We start from the raw sequence: 12,689 nt of genomic DNA on the forward strand, positions 1-12,689 counted from the left end.
AGCTGCACTGTTGGAAGCGTTAGGATGCTGTTTGTTTTAGCTCGACTCATTCACACGTCTTCAATGGCAATGAAGCGGAACACTGAGACACAAACCACTGAAACAGGGCCTGCTTGGAATGAAAACAAGGCTCAAGTTTATGATAATAAGACAATCACAATGAAAACAATAGAACACTGTCGTCCTACAGCAGGGCAACTCCGACTGACTCAGGTTTTACAATCGCTCAGATGACACAAATTTATTGCATAAACAATGTCAGATGTTTTCAGAAACCCTCGGGGCTGGTGAAGTGAGAGATGAACACCCGAACTGTGATTATGTTTTTGTTTTCACAGTCCCCCTGACCTCATTCAGTGCTGTGCCATGTACCAAATCAAACATTGTTGCTCTCTGATACAGTGGAGCAGGTTTTGTGTAAAGTCCAACGGAGCTCTAACAAAATGAAGAAACCTCACCGCTGCTTTCTGACAACATTAATCAGCGATATTTGTCTTTCACCCCCAAACTTTGGCACTTGCTAGGTTCTAATTTTGGGACTCTGTGTGCTTATACGTACACACCTGCATGCATGCAGGCACGTGTGGTGGACGATGTTTTTCTTCAGCTCTTCTACAGGCCGACATAAAAATTTAACCTGGGACAAATTAAAAAAAGAAAACAATCTGAACAAACATTTCTCTACATTAGCAGCAACGTCACAGACCAACTGGGCTGCAGCCAGTTACATTAAAAAACCCCTAAAATAAGCACCCAAGCTACTCTCTCTCATTCCCATCTGGATTATACAAGAGAAACAATGCAGAGTCCTTTTTTTGTTTGCTTAGAAATGTGACCGTACGTTACCATTACAATTACAACAGAGTGCCAATTTCATGAATGTTGTGAAGAAAAATGAAATAAATCTGACTGAACTGCCCCTCAAAGTTTCCTTTCTATAATCACCTTTATTCTTATCTACTTCCCGATTCAGTGTATACTCGTAAAAGAGACAGGGATGGGTTATCTTCCAGCTAGTCCTACTAACAGCATAGAATAGACACACATATTGAGAGCAATGTATATATTATCTTAGTATATATAATATACAACAGTGTACATAGTCTCTGACAGTGGTGGACAGGATGAAGGGAGGCAGGACGATCGGCTGAACCTGTAGTCTCTGTTTGGTTCCCAGTGTGTGTGTTACACCCTTTCCACATCAAAAATACAACCGGTTTTTGCCGTTTGTGCATCAGGGTTGACATATCTGAAGCAGGTCCTCCACTCCGCGCTGCTGCCTGGCCTCTAAGGGAGGCTGCCACCGCTCGGCTACACTCAGATTACAGCTGGAGCACAAATGGGACAGTGTGATATGTATATATGGGCGAGTAGAGGATCTGATTAAATCAAGAAAACAGTGGTTTGTAACCGTAACTCCCACTGTCTGTCAGTGTGAAAACAACACTGCACATTTCATGACGCTGCAGTGAAACAAACCCTGTAAATCAGTGGGCGCTGAAATATGTGAACGGTCAAATGCAGGTTGAACCTGAGGTCCTGTGTGTCACACAGGGTGTGGAAAGCTGTAGGAGAATGTGAGTGTGCGTGTACATCTCGGCGTGTACAGGGGAAGACTGACGGGAACATCTGTGTGACTGAAAAACAGAAAGGAAAACAAAACCAGTCAGATGAATTAATTTAATATTTAATAATGTGGGTGACATGTGTCACCATAAGCCCCACTCACCATGCTGTGTCACATTGTTCTGCTGTACTGGATGCCGGTCTTGGAGGCGATATTGGACCAGGGGAGCAGCGAGCGCAGCAGGGACTGGGCCTGTCGGTACAGCCTCTGAGGGATGGAGCAGGGGCTCAGGCTGGCCAGGGTTGAACCGATGTGCTGGATATAATCAGTGGGACAGGAAGTCAAGGAAAAAGAAACAATGCAACATTTACTTTTTCTCCTGCAACATCTGGACAAGTATGGCCCAGAGGAAATGAAATAACAGTGAGTAAGTGAAGTATTTTCCTGCTTCCAAAAAAGGATATAATATTGTCCAGGGTGGATGACCCCCGTTGATGTAGAGCACATATGTGAATCCATCTTTGAGGACGCCTCGGATGGAGTAGTAGTAGGGTAGGTAGTGGTGCTGCCTGAAGTCCCTGTTCTCGTAGAAGTTGATGGCAGTGTTGTTCGTGGTGAGAACGTGTAGGTAGATTGCCTTACAGTGGTCCTGGGCTGTCGTCGATATGTGCTCCTTCAAACTGTCCAGCAGCAGTGAGCCTGAATCGTTTCAATCAATATTAATGTACTGCAACATCAAATTTACATCAAGTCTCACAGCAGATGAGTTTTGAGCGTAGTTCCAACATGTGACTCAACAGATCAAATCATTAATGTCTTTGATGAGACAGTGTCTAACCCGCGATTCGTTCAGATTCTTGCTAACTGAATAAAGGGTGTTAAATTAGTTCTGAACAGTTTTTGCCTCATCTTGGTGTTGTGACTTCGAGATGTTACTGGATGTGTTTTCTTTACGTACTTTTCAATTCAATTAAATGTAATTTATATAGTGCCAACTCATAACAGTCACCTGAGGTGGCTTTATATTGTAAGGAAAAGACCCAAATCCAACAATCTGATAATCCCCCATAAGCACCATCTATGACTGTGGGAAGGAAAAACTCCCTTTTAACAGGAAGAGACCTCCAGCAGAAGCTTCAGGAAGGGGCGGAGCCATCTGCTGTGGCTAGTGGTGGTGAAAGAAGATAAAGAAGAAAAAGAAAAAAAAGAGGACTGTTCTAGTACACGTAAAAAAAGCTAGTAAGCCAAAAAATGTTAAAATGTAACAAAACACAAATAAAATTGTATAAACTGGACTTCCTCAGCCTAAATGGCATGGAGGTTGTATAACCCCAGATTAGTTTAAAGGGAAATTATTCATTGCATTTTCTGACCATCAGGTTTAAGGCACTCGTGCCCTGGCTTCACATTTCAGACCTAGAGGCTGTGTTTGTCTTGTACATAAAGCCTTTGGTTTTAGCCACAACTGCAAACAGTGTGTCTGTTTACCTATGCCATGTTTCCTGAACTCTTTGACCACTCCCAGGCTGAGGATGTAGGCTACCTGTGTGTCCACGGGGAAACTGGAGGCCAGGATGTCTCCATCCTAACACGCATACATAGAAAGAAACAGACATATACACAAGTTGATTATTTCAACGTCCACAGTGGGTGACAGAATAAAAACGACACTTCTTCAAGCTTTGTTATCTTAAGTTAATCGTACCGATTTCTCAGATGTTGGAAATGTCACATTGAAAACATGCCAGAAATTTGCATACTGCACATTCAAGTTTGGAGCTTATAGTCTAAACTCATTCAAACAAGATAACATTGATCCCGATCAAAGCAAAATCAAATCCATTGCACTTCGTTTACACAAAATCAAAAAAAGACCACAAGTTACAGCTCTTCTTTCATCAGTTTCTTTCTCATTACCCTCTTCTCCTATATTTCGGGCTAATGAACCTATCTTTACCAAAGGTATCCTTTTTGCCAAAGCAGTGCACTGAAAACAGTCGACTATATCAGTGATCTACTTATGACATCTCTAAGCAGCAGCAGACATTCACACACTCAGTGACACTATGTCCAGAGAACACAATGTCATATTTTGGAGGAAATCCACATTAAGAACGTGTCTCTTTCTAGCTGCTGCTGCAAAACATTAAAAATATTATACTGCACCTTTGACTGGACTGACAACATGTTACACTTTCTGAGCGAGAGATGGCACATCCAAACTGAACCTCTTACCTCTTTGTGTACTTTGGTCCGACCTTTGATCTCGGCCACAATCATTCCCACGATGCCTCCTCTGTAGGTGGCAGCGAGGGAGAAGAACTTCTTGTTGGAGGTGATGTCCTGATACCATGAGTCTGGGTACCTGGAACCAAACGTCAGACAGGTCTCATATCAGACTATTACTCAGACTCCAGAAGGTCTGCTTAACTTATGGGCCGCTACTTGTTAGCTCACTGGGCATTCAGTTAACAGGAGTCCATTTATGCCAGTCAATAACAATGAAACAAAGACAGTTCCTATACACACAAATCTCGGCCAATGACACTCTCAGTATGATAACTTACTCGATTGGGAACCAATCACCACAGAGCAGCTTAACGTTCTCTATGTCATCGTGGCAAAGGAAGCGGAGCTGGACTTCACTGAGGGCTGTGGGAGGCACCACGTCACTCATTCACACCTGCAGGTTCCAACAGAGTGCACAGGAGAGATGGTGAGACTGCAAAAGCAGACTAAAAAAAAAAACAACACCCTTTACAATTAAGTACAAGGTACTGACTAACACTGAGGCATGCAGACCTCTGCTATTGTGCAGTTCTAGATAACAAAGAGAAGTCAGGTAAGCCCTCGCACAATTAACACGCATTACTGACATTTATGAAAAGGTTAGAATGACACACATATAAACGGACCAGCAGAATGAAACGCAATTATGACGTAAAAACCCCCACAAAATTAAACGCAAATATGTAATAGGCATCAAATAAGGTTGCCCATAAAAAGTGAAGTGACCATTAGCAGTCGTGTACACAAACCTCTCAAGTTCTTGTAAATACGAAAACAGTGATGTTATTTCTTTATTTACGTAACATCCCGGCAGAAACGGAGCATGCTGCCACTGGTATCAACAGTGTCACTCTTGTGTCCGCAGGTTTAACCACATTTCAGCGTACAGCACACAGGCTAGTGTTAGCTGCCGCTAGCTAGCGCTCTGATGCTAAGCTAACGTACCTTGTTTCTACACTCGGACCGGAGGAAAGCCGAACACAATTAAATTCCTTGAGTGTCACTCGATACAGTCACCACTGCGGACACAGCATGATAAAGCACTGGTTTATTCCCGACTCTCAAAGCCGTTTCATTACGGAGCCACTGATACAAGGGTTGCTACGCTAACCAGAGCTCTCCGTGCTTTGATAACAGCTGGATGTTTTCTTCCTGTTTGTGGCTGCTACACGAGTGACGTCACTTCTAAGGCGTTTCCTTGTTCTGTTCAGTCCGTTGGCGATTTGTCGCCACCTGCTGGACAGAAGTGTGTTCTACAGGAGTGACTCCTCCATAAAGAAATGGGATGAGAAAAAAAATGAATTAAATTCAGTTTGTTTGTTTGTTTGTTTGTTTGTTTATCTTAAAAACATACAGATTCATTTGTGTTTTCGTTGTATTAACAAATTATTGCGGAAAGTAAAGACAACAGTGGTTTACTGGACATTAAAATGTTTTCTGAAGTATCAGTACTATCGGCAGTACTGGCCCTGTATTTACTTGCTATCAGACCGGCGCGAACATTTGCAGTATGGCACAGCACAGAGGCGCTGCTTATCATTGATAAATAAGACTTGCTCTGGCTGAATGAAGGGGAGGAGTTCATTTCATGACACATATCAGCGTGCAGATTCAAAACACACTTAACCTGAAATGTTATCAAGTTAAAGTTAGGAGAGTAAGAAAAAAGAAACCGGTAAGAGTGGACATGTTGTCAAAGTCAATAAAGCGATAAAGCCAAGGTAAGGTCTGTATAGCCCCGATTCACTGATGATGATTTCATGCCCCAAACAAAATACATTTGTTGATATGAACTGGTTCGTAGTCATGTTGGAACAAGAAGGGACCATCTCCAAACTGTTCCCACTAAGTTGGGGGTATGAAATTGTCCAAAAATGTTTTGGTATGCTGAAGCATTAAGAGTTCCTCTCACTGGAACAAAGGGGCCGAGCCCAGGTCCTGAAAAACAACTGCACACCGTAATTCCCCTCCACCAAACGGCAACCGCCAAACCCAGACTTATCCATCAGATTGCCAGACTCAGAAGTGTGATTGGTTATTCCAGAGAACAGGTCTTCACTGCTCTAGAGTCCAGGGGTGTGCTTTACACCACTGCAGCTGACGCTTTAGGTTGTGCTTGGTGATGTAAGGCTCCTTTAAGCAAGCACTTGGCGACAGTGCGAAGGAAAAAATCCCCCTTAACAGGAAGAAGCCTCCAGCAGAAGCAGGGTCAGAGAGAAATTTGACTATCATCAACAAAAACAAGTGGACTTTAAAAAAACAGTCAGAAACCCATCTAAAAGACAGAAATGAAAAATGGCCACGTGCACATTCAGTCGGTCACATAATGTCAGCGCGCCCTCTGGTGGTTATCTGCTGGTACTGCAGCAGCACGAAAACCAAGTCAGATTAAATAATTAGTCAGAAAGACACAAGGACTGCAGTTGTATGTCTCCTTTTATTTTTATGTATGTTTTACTTTTATTATAGTGATCAGAATGTTACTGCAACCATTTCAAGCATTTAGATTCAAAGGTCGTTTGCACTGTTGTCTCCTAGTTGGGCTTTTAAACAAAGACATGTCAATAACATACATTATCTGTAAAATGTACATTAAAAACACAAAAGTCAAACACATCAATGTATAGACACAGACGCAGCACTAATAATTCATTCAAAGTGAAACCGTCTGGGTCCAGTTTGAGTTCTACTGGTGAGGAATTCTGCATGTTTATAACCCTCATGGAAAACATTTGCTCAAATAAGGATTTCATGTCACAGCACTTTGGAGTTTCCAGTATATGATCTGGCTGAAACCAGAACTCTAACCCACAAGGTCCCTGAGCACCTGCGAGGAATGGTTACTGGGAGGAATGGTTATTATGTTAACGTTTGTATGGCAGTCTTAGATTAGCAATATCAAGACTTTTAATTGCCTGTCTGCTCATCATGGAGATGCTACTCAAGAGATTACAAAGTAATTTGAATGTCTGGTAAAGAAGGAGGGAGCCTAGATCCTTAGAGCCGAGATCAGTCAGGTCAATCCAGGTTTATAGAGCCATTAATGACCTTTTGACATTAAAACCCAGAAAGCTGGTATTTCTCCAGTGATTTACATCATTTATAGCTGGAGCTTCAGTGCTGACAACTATTTCCTGTTTCCACATATTAGCCTCAAGGGGACTGAGTTTTTAGTTTACTGTTTCAGTTCTGTGTACTTGCATGTTCTGACTGTTTTCTCCAGGTTTTTAACGTAGCTCCTTTAAGAGGCTCCTTCACGGTGCTAACCTGTTGGCACACCTGTTCTCCATAATCATCAGTGAGCACAGCAGTTCATCCACCAAAGATCTCTCTGGGATTCGAAGCTGCTTCACAGCAGAGCTTCTCTGAGTTGGTGGGCCTGAGCTCCTTCTAAGGTAAACACCCAGTTTACATTTGCTGGAGTTCTTTTGCATGTTTAGATTAGTTTACCTCTTGAATATTTGTAGCTCAGGTGTCTTTGGAGAAAAGACCACAGAATCAACTCACAGCTTTACTATGACTGCATGGTAGTCTCCTTGTTTGCCATCATGGTTAATGCCAGATCCTGAAGTTAATGAATGCTTTCTAAATAATAAGAGAAGAAGTCAGAGGGATGTCGTGAAGAAGATAAGACCTCTGTAACAGCAGTTGAAGTTCACACTCGGGGATCTGTGGATTTCCTGAGTGAGAAATGAGAAAGACAGGTCAGTGTGATGGGAACCACACAGTTCAGCTGTATCCAGTACAGCAGCAGCTGCAATGACAGAATTAATAAAGCAGACTGTGAGCTATGTTTTGTAACTGCAGAGAGTCACCATCACTACGTTGCAAACATGTTGTTTGTCTGAATATATGGAGTTGCTGTGACTCATCTGCTGTTTTTCTTGCTTGTGTGCAAAATCCTGAAGTTGAGTCGGACCTTGCCAACACGCAAGTGTCTGCCTTTTTAATTTAGTGATTGCACACAACCGGGAAGTCAAATTTAATCCAGTTCTTCGCCTCCTACATCCTCAGCATCAGCATCTTGATGCTTGTCAGGGACATGACGTCCAGCTCTTCTGAAGATCGTAGAATCGTAGAATTCCAGATGCTGAGAAGCTTTTAATCAAAACATTAGTTCAGTTAACAAATCCAGTATTTGTGCGGCGGGACTCTTTCGGTTTCTGTGCAGTTCACTTAGATATCGTATGTTGTCCACACTGACAACGAATGTGGGGAAAGAAATGTTAAAGCTGCCTCCTGGCACGCGCAATCATCAAGGTAAGGGAGTCCCAGAAAGCTGATCCTCTTCATCAGGACGTAGCATTTCCTCACTGATCCGAGTGACTTCCCTGCTCAGTGGCGCTGTCCTTACTGGTTTTTAATCCTACATCTTGCAGTCATCTTGATTTAATCCAGAACAGACTAAATCTTTGTAAAATGTCGGTAATGTGCGTTTTATTCTGGGACTAGGCTCAAGCCTTGTCTGTGAAACTGGCCCAATTAAAATCAGTTTTTCCACAGGTGTTGGGAGGTGAAAAGAGTGCGACGGAAGAGCAGAGGAACGCTGTCGGCCATCTTAGTCCAGCTCAGCCACTGAAGAAGGCAAAAAATGGCTTATTTACAAATGGTGAGACAGCAACACAAAGACGTGATTAAGTAACAGACAAACAGCATACTTGGCTCGCTCTTTGCACAGCACGCAACAAGAATAAAACATTTTCAGTAGAACTTAAATCCTATGGAGGCACTAACACGTCTGCACATGGTTTAACTCATTAAGCTTGCTCCATGACAGCTGTGTCTTTGTTGCTATAGGGACAAACAGACCCGGGCGGGGAATGCTCTCAGGAGGCCGAGGATGCTCGCCCAACGACCAGCGGAGATGAATCCCACACTTGCGATCAGTGTGAAAGGACTTTTGCTACCAAGAGTCGCCTCACAGTACACAAACGGATCCACGCAGATGTAAAACTGTATCGCTGTGACGAGTGCGGGACTTCTTTTTGTCGGAGCAGCAGCTTAAAAAGGCATCGAGTCATCCACAGTGGGCTCAGACCGTACACGTGTGAGCAGTGTGGGAAGACTTTCAATCAGATGAGCATCTTGGAAAGGCATCGACTCCTCCACAGTGGAATTAAACCACACGTCTGTGACGAGTGCGGGCTGGCTTTTACCTGGCTGCCAAGCTTGAGGAGACATCAGCTGTCCCACTCTGGGAGTAAGACATTTTGCTGTGACCTTTTGTGGACAGACTCTTAGCCAGCCAGCAACGCTAGAAGAACACACACAGATTAAGATGGTCCTGTGACCAGTGTGGGGAAAGCATAAAACCAGTTTAGAGACCATTCAAATCTGAAAAGTGTGATTAAACCGCTGCAAAGAGCTCCACACAGGATAAAGGTTACGCAGCCACTGCATACTCTTCAAAACTGTCTTTTCTGCCAGACTAATTTTGGCTGTTGGACAGCTCCCCTCAAATTGTGTGGCTTGCTGAGATGATTTTCTTTGTTCCCCTCCTTCAGTAAAGTCCCACTCTTTGCTCTTGCATCGTGCTTCTGTAATACGTATCATAGAGGAGATCTGTTAAACACAGTTTATGACCTTATTCACATTTTCCAAAGCTGCCATGACACTGGATTGTCTCATGAACCTACTTTAAACTCCGTGTGCTGCCAGTGGCTCTGAGCGAAGGTGTTGTTTTTACTACCACTAGTTAGCTCTTCAGCTGGGGCCCTGTTTTTGTTCTTCTTCTCAAGTTTTAAGTGTGATCTTAAAAGTAGAGAGGGTGCCTGTCTCCCAAATCCAAACTGGGCGCTGATTGCACAGGGGCCTGAAAACTGAAGGCTCTGCCTCCCATTCTACTTTTAAATACTCCACAAACAACAAGTAGGCCTCCAGTGTGAGAGCGAAGTGCTCTAATGTGTTGTAATGTCTGCGTCCAGGTCACGGTTGTTTTTGAAATGAAGCCAATTTGACCTCTCATCCTAGAAGTTAAGTAAAGTGGGAGAGTACCAGGAATTTAACCTCTTGTCTTAGACTCTGTCACCAGTGAACTATTCCCAGCATAAAATGACAGACAACCCTAACGTACTTTGTCTTTGTTTTAGTTGCAGACTGAAGCAGATGCATGCAGCGCTGTAGTAGCCACTGTTCTTTACTGGCTTCTTCACAGCAGGCCCCAACTGAAGTACTGAGAAGAACTTGGAAGATGTTTCTCCTCAGAGGCTCATTAAAAGTCCATGGAGTCACCCACAGACAGGAAAAACCGGGAGTTGGGGGTTCCTAGAACTCAAATGTCTTCTTTTCTTTTCTGTGATCTGCAGTATCTGTAATTTCTAAAGTGTCACAGTGAACATTTGGTCACTTGCGTTTCTAACTTTGAACAGTTTTAATGTCCCACTGATTGAGGTGCGCATTCAGATCTCCCATCAATTGAACCTGACCAGTAGTAAAACATCCAGAAAGTAATCAGATCACCAAGTGAAAGCTAAAACTGCTTTTAACTGCTTATTAAACTGACTGCTTCTCTTAAGTAATTGATTAGCTGCTTATAGGAAAAAGTGCCCCCCCCCTCCCCCCCAGCAGTTTAGTATTTATAGTTGAAAGAAATCTGATACTACGGTAACTTTTTGAATCTTAAATTGTATATTTTTTGTATTCACTGTATTTTTTTCTTTCTTTTGTTGTTGTTGTTGTTGCATGGAATCAACACATCTGTACATATAGTACTGCAGTAAAGCTGTATTTTTAGCAGTGTTTAAAGTTTGGTTGAGTTGTACTATTGGATCGTGTTAACATCTGAACATCATGTATTATGACACGATGCAACATTTTGGAACGACTTGGCTTCTTTCGTGTTTAGGCGGTGCAATGTAGCTACAACATGTCACATGTAATGATCTTCCAGTGTTTTTCCATAGGTTAAAAATAAAATCCTGTTTATAACTTCAGTTTGTACTGATGGTCAGTGAAACAGTAAAGCTCTCTGACTTGTAGCTCCTCATGTTTGAGGAACACACATTAATTATACAGATTTGATGAAGTTGAAGTGCTGGCAGTCAAACTCATCGTCTACCATCAGTGTAGCGGTGGAAAGTAAAAAAACCCCACAGACATCAGTATTTCCACTCACAGATGATATACTGTACTTATGTGCACAGAAAGTGTTCTTAAGTTGGTTTGATTTCAGGACGTGAAACCGTAAAAGTGAAATTTGTCTTGTTTCTTATTAGTTTAGCCCCTCCCACCAATGATGCAGGCATAGAGCTCAACAACTTTTATGCTCGTTTTGAGCGAGGGAACCCCACAACCACAACCAAAGCAGACGTGACGCCAGACCACCTCTCCCCCACCGATGTAGGAGCGGTGCTGAGCAGGATCAGTGTCCACAAGGCTGCAGGTCCTGATGGCATCCCCGGGCGTGTTCTCAGAGCGTGTTCTGGGGAGCTTGCAGGAGTGCTGACAGACATATTCAATCTGTCCTTGGCCCACGCTGTGGTACCGGCCTGCTTCAAATCCACCTCCACCGTCCCGATACCCAAAAACTCCAACCCATCTTGCCTCAATGATTACTGCCCAGTAGCACTCACCCCCATCATCACTAAGTGCTTAGAGCAGCTGGTCCTAGCACACTTCAAATCCTGTCTCCCCCCCACCCTGGACCCCCACCAATTCGCATACCGCCAGAACAGGAGCACAGAGGATGCAGTCTCCATCGCACTGCACTCTGTCCTCTCACACCTGGACAACAACAACACCTACGCCAGAATGCTGTTTATAGACTTCAGTTCAGCATTCAATACAATCCACCCCTCACAACTCATCAGGAAACTGACAGACCTGGGCATCAGTTCCCTAATCTGCAAATGGTTACTGGACTTCCTGACCAACCGCCCCCAACATGTCCGGCTGGATAACCGCTGCTCATCTACCATCACGATGAACACCGGTGTACCACAAGGCTGTGTGATGAGCCCTTTCCTCTACTCCCTCTTCACCCACGACTGCAGACCTGCTGATGGTTCCAACACCATCATTAAGTTTGCAGATGACACCACGGTGATTGGCCTCATCAGTGACAACGATGAGGCCGCCTACAGGGAGGAGGTGGATCGTCTGGCTGAGTGGTCCGACAGAAACAACCTGCTGCTTAACACCGAGAAGACCAAGGAGCTCATCGTGGACTACAGGAGGAATGCTGACCCACATCCACCCATCCACATTAAGGGGACGGCTGTGGAGCGTGTGAGCAGCTTCAAGTTCCTGGGAGTCCACATCTCCGAGGATCTCACCTGGACGACCAACTGCTCCAAGCTGGTCAAGAAGGCTCACCAGCGCCTCTTCTTCTTGAGGACCCTGAGGAAGAACCACCTGTCCTCAGACATCCTGGTGAACTTCTATCGTTGCACCATCGAGAGCATCCTGACCAACTGTATAACAGTCTGGTACGGGAACTGCTCTGCCTCGGACCGGAAGGCGTTGCAGAGGGTCGTGAAAACTGCCCAGCGCATCGCCGGAGCACCACTTCCTGCCATAAAAGACATCTACAGGAAGCGGTGTCTGAAAAGGGCTGGGAAAATCATCAAAGACCCCAGTCACCCATCACATGGACTCTTCACCCTCCTGCCCTCTGGGAGGCGCCACAGGAGCCTCCGGACTAAGACCACCAGGTACCGGAACAGCTTCTTCCCCACAGCTGTCAGACTCCTGAACTCTGCCTCCTGACATCTGACCCACGTTAAACTCATGGACTGAACATACACACACCCACAATGGACAACTGTACCCTCAAACACACAATAATAACATGGACTGAACCACCACTCACAACCACTAGCACTTTATATAGCCT

The 12,689-nt window shown here is 44.1% G+C and overlaps 1 protein-coding gene and 1 long non-coding RNA gene across 3 annotated transcripts; one reads left to right on the forward strand and one right to left on the reverse strand.

Annotated features, from left to right (window-relative positions):
- naa60 (N-alpha-acetyltransferase 60, NatF catalytic subunit) lies at positions 1-6,121 on the reverse strand. 2 transcript variants are annotated; one of them, XM_080905579.1, is made up of 7 exons: positions 4,802-6,121; positions 4,135-4,302; positions 3,803-3,932; positions 3,056-3,152; positions 2,032-2,266; positions 1,730-1,895; positions 1-1,637 (listed from the first exon to the last, which is right to left on the reverse strand). In XM_080905579.1, exons 2-6 carry the CDS (start codon positions 4,242-4,244, stop codon positions 1,739-1,741), a joined length of 729 nt encoding a protein of 242 aa, XP_080761705.1. In that variant the 5' UTR covers positions 4,245-4,302; positions 4,802-6,121; the 3' UTR covers positions 1-1,637; positions 1,730-1,738. The 2 variants fall into 2 exon arrangements, with proteins under 2 accessions (XP_080761705.1, XP_080761704.1); XM_080905578.1 differs by having other exon boundaries at positions 15-1,637; positions 4,135-4,250; positions 4,802-6,113.
- Positions 6,122-7,137: 1,016 nt separating this feature from the next.
- LOC308411620 lies at positions 7,138-10,709 on the forward strand. The gene is made up of 4 exons (XR_013974425.1): positions 7,138-7,251; positions 8,360-8,465; positions 8,654-9,056; positions 9,946-10,709. It is a non-coding gene; the product is annotated as an uncharacterized lncRNA (long non-coding RNA).
- Positions 10,710-12,689: the final 1,980 nt, after the last annotated feature.

This window comes from Rhamphochromis sp. 'chilingali', assembly GCF_963969265.1.
Source record: "Rhamphochromis sp. 'chilingali' genome assembly, chromosome: 15".
Classification (NCBI taxonomy): domain Eukaryota; kingdom Metazoa; phylum Chordata; class Actinopteri; order Cichliformes; family Cichlidae; genus Rhamphochromis; species Rhamphochromis sp. 'chilingali'.

Bases quoted from the DNA above. Each gene is read 5' to 3' on its own strand.
- naa60 (XM_080905579.1), bottom strand. From the start codon at position 4,244: ATGAGTGACGTGGTGCCTCCCACAGCCCTCAGTGAAGTCCAGCTCCGC. The intron at 3,933-4,134 runs GTAAGTTATCAT...GTTTGGTTCCAG, and splicing joins GGTGATTGGTTCCCAATCGA to GTACCCAGACTCATGGTATC. The intron at 3,153-3,802 runs GTAAGAGGTTCA...TATGCGTGTTAG, and splicing joins GGACCAAAGTACACAAAGAG to GATGGAGACATCCTGGCCTC.